The sequence below is a fragment of the Mesitornis unicolor genome, unplaced genomic scaffold, assembly GCF_000695765.1.
Source record: "Mesitornis unicolor isolate BGI_N332 unplaced genomic scaffold, ASM69576v1 scaffold5832, whole genome shotgun sequence".
Taxonomy (NCBI): Eukaryota; Metazoa; Chordata; class Aves; order Mesitornithiformes; family Mesitornithidae; genus Mesitornis; species Mesitornis unicolor.
Window position 1 is genome coordinate 6,740 of NW_010171102.1, and position 10,338 is coordinate 17,077.

The 10,338-nt window shown below is 39.3% G+C and overlaps 1 protein-coding gene across 1 annotated transcript; it reads left to right on the forward strand.

The window, feature by feature from the left end:
* The first annotated feature begins 301 nt into the window (after positions 1-301).
* ST3GAL5 (ST3 beta-galactoside alpha-2,3-sialyltransferase 5) lies at positions 302-9,445 on the forward strand. The gene is made up of 6 exons (XM_010179901.1): positions 302-426; positions 1,780-1,894; positions 3,038-3,381; positions 4,721-4,907; positions 7,497-7,655; positions 9,120-9,445. The coding sequence occupies exons 1-6, from the start codon at positions 383-385 to the stop codon at positions 9,381-9,383; spliced, it is 1,113 nt and encodes a 370-aa protein (XP_010178203.1). The 5' UTR covers positions 302-382; the 3' UTR covers positions 9,384-9,445.
* The last annotated feature ends 893 nt before the right edge of the window (positions 9,446-10,338 follow it).

Sequence of the window (10,338 nt, forward strand, 5' to 3'; positions counted from 1 at the left end):
AATAATTGCTCAAACAATAGTGTTTGGCAGTAACTGGTGCAGTTGCAAACTTCAGGCTTATGAAGAATGCAAAGACCTGTACCTGGTGACATATATATTTTCAGAATCATATCCTGGCAGTGCATCTGAAATGAGTATATTCTTGATCACAAGGAAGTCAGGAGGGATTTGGTATTCCTGACATATTAACCAAGAACCACAGCCTTTTCTGGGAAACAGAGTAAGTTAATAGCTATTGGATGTGCTATGCTATGAACTTTTTTCCATTCAAAAAAAGTTATGAGAATTTTTTCCTTTTTTACAGCAATGCTGAGTGACAATAGCTCTGTAAAGCTGAAAAGTGATCGTTCACCTCCTGTGCAATGGTGTAAGGTGGCTGCACATGAAGATGAGAAGACCAAGCTGGTTTTTAAAAGGTACTCGCAAGTAAGTGTCATTGTGACGGCAGTATAGAGGTCGGTTGCTCTCTCTCTAGCCTGGGCAGCTAAGGAAAGGATGCAGAAATCAATGGATGAGATTGCCGCAGGAATGGAATAAAGGGTTATTCACACAGCTTTCCCTGGAGCACCTAAAACACTTTGAGGAGCCTAGGCTCTCTACTAGTAGTATCTGTTTTCCCAAGCAAGTAAATCTTCATTACTCCATTGTTTGTCGTTTAACATAAAATTTGAATTAATGACTGTATGTACATTCAGAACCTTTCTATAAACCCAAAGGGCTCGCTACTGTGATGCCTTTATGGCACATGAATTTTTAGGTCGTAAAGCTTAAAGAGCCCAGACCGTTTTATGTCCACTGGTGTTCTGAGCACCTGAATAGTGCAGCCCCAGCTCAATCTAGAGATACTTGATAAACCTCCATGAAGGAAAACCAGCCTCATTCATCTGCTGCGAATCCCCTGTTTCTGCCAGTCAGCCGATTTCCAGGGGGTGCAGCCTAACGTCCATATGAGGGTTTTAGACCCCCCCATCAGTTTTAGACCCCCCATCAGTGCAAAATTTAAGTTAGTTAAATCAGATGAGAGAAGAGTGCCACTTCTCTAGTGGACACCTTGTTTACAGCACATACTGCAAACTGAGTGCCAGGGTGCCAGTCCTTAGGAAACCGTAGAAAATGAAAATCAATAATAAATCTCAAAGTACATACTTGAGCAACAACCACAACTCTAACCAAATAATGATGTCATTTTTGCAAATCGGTTTAGATGTGAAATGAGCCAAGTGAATATTTGGAGATCAACAGCGAGATTCCTTAGGAATGAAATGAATAGATCAAAAATGTGGATATTACTCAATTTTAAAGTTCCCTTTTTTTTTTCCTTCTGCATGTTTTGGGGATGTCAATAATAATTATTATTATTATTATTAACTTGCATCAGAATACATATTTCAAAATAAAGTTGCTCTTTAAAGTAGGAGACCAAAGCCACTTTTGGTTTCTTTATGTGAGGAGAGCTGTTCGACCCTTCAGAGATGCATTTAAAGTACATGATGCAGGCACAGAACTGCATAAATCAGAGTGTCAATATGCAACATTTTCCTTATCAAAACATCTGTATATGTTGTACTTTCCTGCAAATAGTTCTGAAGAGTTGTGAAAGACTTGCAGTGAACAAAGCAATAGTTGTTCTTGGTTTGAATCAAATGCAAGTAGTCACCTGAACTTCTTCAGCTGTCTTAAATTTCTATAAAAATAATCATTTAACAGTTGATGGATTGCTGGAAAAGAGATTATTTTTTTTCCTCTCTCCTACCCATACATCTTCCTGTTTCTTTTTAGATTTCTTGCACTGTTCGTGGTTGGAGGGTGCTTCCTTTATATCCTCAAATTACATTTTGGCCCTGAAGAATGTGACAGAACAAAAATGCCGTACGTGGACCTCGATCGTGTAAGGGTTGGTATTTTTTGGCTTTTTTTACTTGGCTTAAAAAAAAATTTAAAAAGTTATTAATTGACAATATGAGAGTTATGAGGGTCTATAACAAAGAACTAGAATGCTGAAAATAGCCTGTGAGGTTAAAATACAGGAAGTCCTGTTTTCTGTTCTTGTGGATGACAACAGAAATGCATAGAGAAAGTGGATTTTTAGGGGTAAAACAAGATAACTTGTTGGTTGCTCAGTTGTGCTTTGCCCAGGAAGAAGTGTGGTCTTTATCCCCAGACTTGCAGAGAGACCTTTATATTGGTGCCAGCAGCAGTTCTGTAGAACGATCTTGATTTAAAAATGTATTTAAAAAAATAAAAAATAAGTAGCACAACTTCATTGTGTGCACTTGCCTTTCCTTAGCAGTACAGAAGGGGAACTGAGCGAGCACTCGATTTGAATCTTGACACTGACTGCTGTGTTTGCTTATTTATTTTATTACAGCGGAAGAAAGATCAGCAGAGTTGTACTGGGGAAGAGCACATACAAACTGATTTTATTTTCACTGATAAAAATAACACCTTTGCTCTTTCTCTTCTTCCTTACGTCAGATATCGGTTTGGCACCACAGATTCATAAAAAACACTTGATGAACAGTCATTAATAATTTTTTAATTTTTTTTAATGGGATGAATCAATGTGTAGTTTTATCTGACAGCTTAATAATTGTATGTGGTATGGAACTATAGTCTTTTATTTTGCTGACTAGTTTTTGAAAGACGACCCGAAACATCTCCACTTTGCATTCCTTTTCAAGTTGTGTTTTAGTTCTTAGCAATACTTCTGGAAGAAGTGTTGCTTCCTTTTGATTAGTAAGCAGGTCCAGCCTGCCATTTCACAAAACTTCTAGTAGCCTAATTTATTCTTTAGAAAAGCTGCTATCCAGATTTAAACGATTGGATGGAGCCACATTCTTTAGCAGGTTTTTACCCTGCACTGGTTAGTATCTGAGTTTGAATGCTTTAAAATATTCCGTATTTCCATGTTTAAGCTTTCTTTGTAATCCCCTGTGATGCTAAACTGCCGGTGGTCAGGCAGCGTGTTGCATTAAGAGGGCTTGGTATGTTCCTGGTGCTAGCTTTCCTGACTGAAATCCCGTGTGTTTTGTTTTAGAGAGCACAGCAGTATGCCAGAGCTGCATTGCAGGAACAGTGCCGGCCTTCTTATGTGAAGAAAGAAATGGGGAAGTTATTTGCAGAGAAATATAGCATAGACATATCTCCCTTTGTAAGAAAAAATACAAATGAAGATGAAGCTTTATTTAAATATGAACCTCCTTTTGGATTTCACAAGTTCTCGGAGAAACTTAAAAATCTCCTTGAACTCTTACCTGAGCATGATTTACCTGAAGATTTGAAGTCAAAACACTGTAAGCGTTGTGTTGTTGTTGGCAGTGGTGGAATTCTTCATGGATCGGAGCTGGGGCACTTACTGAATCAATTTGATATTGTTATAAGGTATGTATTTTCTATGTAAGGATTTCAACTTGACTTTATGAGCTGACTTGTTTTTTTTTTTTTAGGGGGAAGTATCCCCAACATTTATGCAATTTATAAGACTAATTTCTGAAAGTGCTTTTGAGAAATTTTACTTATGACTTGGTGGAATTTGAAATCTTAGGAGCAAAATAAATTGTCATGTTCGCAGGACAGGAATTCAGTGTAATTATTTGTGCACTTCAGATACACAAAAGCATGGGCAAAAATGAGACAGAAACCAGTGAAATCACAGACAAGTAGACGATCCTGTTTTTATCCATTCATACTTTTAGGCTTTCAAAGGTCGGCTTTAGGACTAACCTCTGCCTTTTTCCCCTTGTTTGGCTGGGATGATTGTTTGAAGGATTATTTTATAACAGCTGTTTCAAACACAATAAAAATTAATTGGTGTTTCAGTATACAGTTTGCTTACACACTGTATAGCATGCTTATCTTTCCTTATCTTTACAAGATCAGTGCATGCTTTCTGTGATTACCCATATTTTCCAATGTCTGAATTAAATGAATACATGCTTTGTATTCGTGCCTTCTGAACACTACTGTTTGAACTCTCTGTATTTTGAATCATGTGAAGTCACAAAGCAATTTAATTACAAGCATTTTCCCAAGTTGCTTTATAAACTAAGACTTCCTCCCCTTAAAAAGGGAAGACTTGATATGGTGAGTCAATAGCTCTTGTACAAAGTTAAGCAATCCTGTTTGCACGTGGAGGATTGGAGAACTTGGGATAACCCTTCTCTGAAATTAGGGCTGGCAGTGTGAAGGTGACACCTCTGTTGATATAGAAAAGTGTGCAGGACTTGTGCTGTTGTGTAGAACTGATGGAGCTGGATGATGCTGTTCTTGTCAGCAGTGTACCAGCATCTGGAATTTTTGATGAGCTGGGTTGGTGTAAATCCACAGGATGCATTACATTGCAGTGAAAGGATGATTTGAATGCCTTTCTGTGTGTAGTACGTGTGTGTTTGTGTGTGTATATGTGTATATATAAAGATAATGCAGGCAACAAGGCAATGAATATGAAACTCTGCAGTGCTGTTTTAAGTTACTTTTCTATTCAAGCCTTACTTTCTGAATTTTTGCATTTGTGCCAGTTTAATCCAGAAATAGAATTGGCCTCCTGTCAAAGATAGGGGATGGATGAGTGTGTGAGGCGAAGAACAAGGAGATACTGAGAAAACTCTGTGCTCTGCTCTGTTACAGCCAAATACAAGTTCTTTGCTTAGTATGTGATGTTTTAATGAGACTGTAACCCATGCCTATTAATTACAGTTTCTGTTGCGTTTGTTGTTGTTAGGTTAAACGATGCACCAGTTCAAGGATACACAGATCACGTTGGTAACAAAACTACTATACGGATGACTTACCCAGAAGGAGCCCCACTTTCTGAACATGAGTATCCTCCTGCCAGCTTGTTTGTGGCTGTGTTGTTTAAAAGTGTTGATTTCAACTGGCTTCAGGCAATGGTAAAACATGAAAACTTGGTATGTAATGTGGCAGTGTGATGTACCTGTGATTTTTGTTTGTCTTTTCTAATGCTTGGAATCTGGCTGATCTGTTTTGTCCCTGTTTTAATATACTGAGGATCTTTTATGTAGCTTTGAGGTTTTAGCTGTGTCTCCTGGTTCTGGTTGGTACCAGCGTTCATGTTGAAACCCCATGCTGACAGTAACACTTTTTCTGCAGATATCGTTGGTTTGCACCAAGTAACGCAACGTGTCGAGTGTTTACTGAAGTGGAATTCATTTCACATTAGATTTAAGTGACTTGTTCAGATCTGCAGAGCCTGAAATAGAAATGAGATTTCTGGATGCCAGTCCATTTTTTTTCTTTTTTTAAACAGCTGAAGTCTGTGCTGCTGCAGTAGGCATACCTGACGTACTGTGTAACTGAAGCATCACAGTTGCTAGTTCACATTTGTCTGTTTCTCCAAAATTAAGAGGTTGTTTATTTCTCACTGAATATTTAAAGAAATGCAGATATTCAGGAACTGATAGGAGGGTTTGTGTTTCCAAACTCTCTTTAAATTGGTGGTTTTCACCTCCTTCAATTTGGAGGCAGATAATTCCTGCAAGTTGAAAAACAAGTAGGTTTCTCTGTCCACAGACTGAACCCAAGTGTTGTAAATTATCGAGAGAGATTTAGAAGAAAGCCCGACAAGTTTTTTAATTTGATACATAGTAGTTTAGGTATTCCCAGTTCCCTTCTTAATTCTGTGACTTTTATAACATGAGAGTATATGGAAGGTCTCCTTAATATTGACCATGACTGTCTACTGCTGCTTCAGTCCAGAGGGTGTGTGCAGAGATGCTGCCTTGTTTTGAATAATCTGCGTATGTTTTGTAGAGGGAGGATTTTCCTGCATGCATAAATTTGCATGATTTTAAGAACTTCTGCTCCCTGTTATTTTTACCAGGGACAAGACAGTGTTGGTCTCTGACCTTTGCAGCAGTGTGGCAATTCTGATGACCAGCAGCTTCCTAACTTGACTTGAATCCCTGACTTACTTGTTTTGCAAGCTATCTGGCTATTTCATATTTTAAGGTTTGGTTTTGAAGAATGCCTAGTACAAGAATGGCTTTCTGTATTAAAATTTGTTGTGGGGAAGTAAGAGTGATTGTTTTTTGGCATCTGCAACATCTTCTGTTAGTGAATTACAAGACTGAAGTATGTGCTTTACAAAAAGAATACCTTTTCATGTTTTGTGTGGCTTATGAGCAGATCTGCTCATTCCCACCTTCTTTCTTGCTCTGGTGTTTTTACTGGTGCAGAGAACCAGTTTTGGGAACTGATCTGGGAAAGGCCGTACTGGAGAGAGTCTGCCAAAAGGCCATGAAGATGCTTGAGGGACTGGAGCATCTTTCCCATGAGGAAAGGCTGAGAGAGATGGGACTGTTTAGTCTGGAGAAGGGAAGGCTCAGGGGGAAATCTTACCAATGTACATAAATACCTGAGAGGAGGCTGCAAAGAGGGCAGAGCCAGGCTCTTTTCAGTGGTGCCCAGTAACAGGACCAGGGCACGAACTGAAACACACAAAGGACCCTCTGGTTATCAGGAAACACTTACTTTTTTTCTGTGAGGGTGACCGAGCACTGGCACAGGTTGCCCAGGGAGGTTGTGGCGCCTCCAACCTTGGAAATACTCAAAAGCCATCTGCACAGTGTCCTGGCCAACCAGCTCTAGGTGACCCTGCTTGAGCAGGGAGGGTTGGACCAGGTGACATCGAGGTCCCTTTCAACCTCAACCACTCTGATTCTGTGTACTGAAACCATACTTCTCCTTTCAAATCCTAGGCTTTCAGCTGGATTGGTGCTCTGTGCAGGCATTGGTACTTTAGTAGACTTGTTCAGAGCACAAGTGGAAGACAGGACGATGGCAACCTAGATTTAATCAGTTTAAGTTGCTGTTTAAAACATACAGGCCTGTGTTGCAGCTGTAGAAGTTTTATCGTTTGCTTAGTGTTAGGCACTATTTGAAAAGATTTCTAAAACGAGCTTGATTTACTCTTGTTTTTTCCATTACTGTGCATCTAATTGAGTGCAAGTGGCATGAGATCAGAATCCAGCTTGCTGAGTCTTGTGTAAATCCTCTTCTGAAGTGTTACATTTATCACTAGGTGGATGCTGTCAAACAACAGCTGTTCACTTCAAAGCCTGAGCAAAATTATTTTAAATCCAGTGCTTGCTTCAGAACGCCTGGTTAATGTTTGTGGAGAACTGTGGTTCCCTTTCCCATTTCTTTAAATCCTGTTGCGTGCTCAGTTGTGCTGGGGAAGGCCCAAAGAACCAGGGGTATCTGGTGGATATGTTGACTCATTAAACACGAAGTGCAGTCAGATATTCAGAATAAACAACTTATCCCCTGCTGTCCTCTCTGCAGTTCCAAATACTTGGAAGTTTTTTTGCTCTTTTGGGACAGTCACTTGAGCTGTGCACTGGTATTCCTGAACTACCTTAGCTCTAAGCCATTCCTGAATTTCTCAGGATCACTGATAAATTTGATAACTTATGTACTGTCTGCCATATGCTTTGCAGTCTCAGCACTTACCTTTGAACTATTTTTCTTTCTTGTAGTCTCTGTGGGTGCGACTCTTCTTTTGGAAGGAAGTTGCTGAGAAAATTCCTTTAACATCGAAGCAGTTTCGGGTTCTGAATCCAATCATCATCAAAGAGACAGCGTTTGACATTTTAAAGTTCCCCGAACCTCGATCAAAATTCTGGGGCTGGGATAAGGTAAGAAGTTTCCTTTTAGGAGAAGGAGACTACAAAATACAAAGTAAAATAAGAAACAGAAGGAAGTTTTGGGCTTTTCTTTAAGTAGAGTTTCTCTGTGGGGTTGTGGAGCTAGTCTCAAGTAATAGGGGAATTAATATGCTCTCAAATGACTCTTGTATTTTCTTGTGTAAAATCAAAGTAGGATTTTGGATCATCTTTTAATTGAGGTATTATAGCTGTGCATGCTGATGTGAACTGGCCTGTTTTACAAAGCATTTGGATGCAGTGAGACATAAATTCACTCCAGTACAGTGTGTTCACTCACACATCGTTGTGACTGGTGTTAAATATTCAAACCATGCATTTGATGTACGTGAAACGTGTTAAGAGCAGCCCTGTTAAGTCAAACCAGTGATTGGTTATAAGACAGATGTGTCTCCAGCTGTGGGGAAAGCAGAGAGAATATGGAAACCAGGCCTGTGTGAAGCAACCTTGCAACTGCTGGGATTGTGATGTACACCAGTATGCTCAGTGGGTGTATCTTCTCTCTAGCAGTAGTACAGAGTGATGAATTACCCAGTTTAATTATACACAGCACTTCTGTTCTTTTAATTTTTGGTTGTCGCTAGTAGCATTTAACCATGACAAATACTGAAAAACCATTGTCTGTTTACTTTTTGTATGAGAGCATTTAGTGATAGCTTTATTGCATGAATGTTTGGAGGATCTTCTCACATTTATTTATCAAAATAATGCAGGATATGAAGCTGTGTGTCTTTTAGTTAGAGTATACTTGCCTTCTTCACAGGTTTTTCTGTGAAAAGTCATTTCCTGAAGAATACTGTTAGCTCAAGACTGATGTAAGCATATATCAAGAAAAGTGCGTTTTAGGAGTTGTTTGGGTGTTTGAAGTGAGCGTTCACTTGTAGTTTTACTCCATAGTAATAGGAAATCTTGCATTTACAGAAAAAAAATTCAATGTTGACAGCCAGAGAGTCTTGTTAAAGGCACGTGTTCAAGTTGTATTAGTAGTTGGCCCTGAAGTTTTCAGTTTTACTTCATCATTTAATTGATTTTTAGTTTCAGCTGTAATTGATTTTAGTTTTAATTGATTAACTGACTTCAGTTTTAAGGGAGGAGGGGGAGTAGACAAAGCCATTAAGGCTTTAGGGAAGGCAATAAACAAAGCCGTTTTGAGGAAAAACCTCTTTACTGTGAGGGTGACAGAGCATGGCCCAGGCTGCCCAGAGAGGTTGTGGAGTCTCCTTCTCTGCAGACATTCAAAACCCGCCTGGGCGCCTTCCTGTGTGACCTGGTCTGGTGATCCTGCTCTGGCAGGGGTTGGACTGGATGAGCTTTTTGAGGTCCATTCCAGCTCCTGATATTCTGTGATTCTGTGATTAAATTTTTTAAAGTGTTTATAAAAACTGGCAAAGGAGAATATGTTTGAATTCAGCAGGCTTAATTTTTCCTCCTTTTTAGAATGTACCTACAATTGGAGTCACAGCCGTCGTTTTGGCCACACATTTATGTGATGAAGTGAGCTTAGCAGGATTCGGCTATGACCTCGATCAGCCCAGCGCACCTTTGCACTACTACAACAACCTCTGCATGGCTGCCATGAACGGACAAACTATGCACAACGTGACAAGCGAAACAAAATTCCTGCAAAGACTGATCAAAGAAAACGTTGTCAAAGACCTCACTGGTGGGATCCATTGTGAATTCTGCAACAAAGACAGCTAGTGATTGAAGAGCAGCATGGTTTGCATTTGTTGTATCTCCAGAGGTTCAGCTGGAACAACCTTTTCACTGTCTTAAGTAGTTCCTTAACGTGTGTATAAAATGAATGTGGAATCTCTGCTGCCTTTTTTAATGTCAAGTTCAATTTGTTGGACTTTTACATTGATTTTGATGTCAGATTTTACTTTGCACATTTTTGTGGATAACTATGTAAATACAACTTGGAGTTGAAAGAGATCCATTTAAAATATTTAATGTTTTAAGTAGTCTGAAGAAAAGCAGAGTTTTTGTTTTCAGATGTATATGGGTACGCACAACACTAGCCTGAGTTATCTGACAGCATAAAAGAATTATTTTCCACTAAACTGCCATATTTGTGGATCCAGTTCTTGGTGTATGACTCCTTTTCATGCATGCCATGAAAAGAAAGGTGTATGCTGCTCTGATCTTTCATTGAGTGTTTCCTTTCCTCCTCAGATATTTATATTCTGTTGGTTTTGTGCTAATATTTTTTGGGGGTAGAGGAGAAATGTGGGAGTGAAGGTGAAGGAAAAGGAACTGTTGTGGCAACAACTGAATAGTGAGTGCTTTGGCGTTCATGATTGACATTAAAATCCTTGATGCGTTAATGAATTGGGTTAGAATCCTGCTTTATCATGAGGCATGGTTGGGCCCAGGGCACACTGTGAGAGGATTTAGCCAGTTGGAGGCTTTCACCTGAATCAGATACTTTCTTATTCCCATTTATTAAGACCCAGATAAATGTTTCTACCTAGGTGATATGCAGCAGAGTTCATATACCCCAATTAAATAAGTGCCATTAATCTGCACTCCCCACCCCGCCCCTTTTTTAGAGTGACTTGAGAATTGCTGGTCCTACAAAACACTGGTTTGTGTAAGTCTTCCGTTTACCAATAACAGAATCTATGACTAGGCTAAAATTTCCATTGGTTTAGTT

Bases quoted from the DNA above. Each gene is read 5' to 3' on its own strand.
- ST3GAL5 (XM_010179901.1), top strand. From the start codon at position 383: ATGAAGATGAGAAGACCAAGCTGGTTTTTAAAAGGTACTCGCAA. The intron at 3,382-4,720 runs GTATGTATTTTC...TGTTGTTGTTAG, and splicing joins CAATTTGATATTGTTATAAG to GTTAAACGATGCACCAGTTC. The intron at 4,908-7,496 runs GTATGTAATGTG...TCTTTCTTGTAG, and splicing joins TGGTAAAACATGAAAACTTG to TCTCTGTGGGTGCGACTCTT.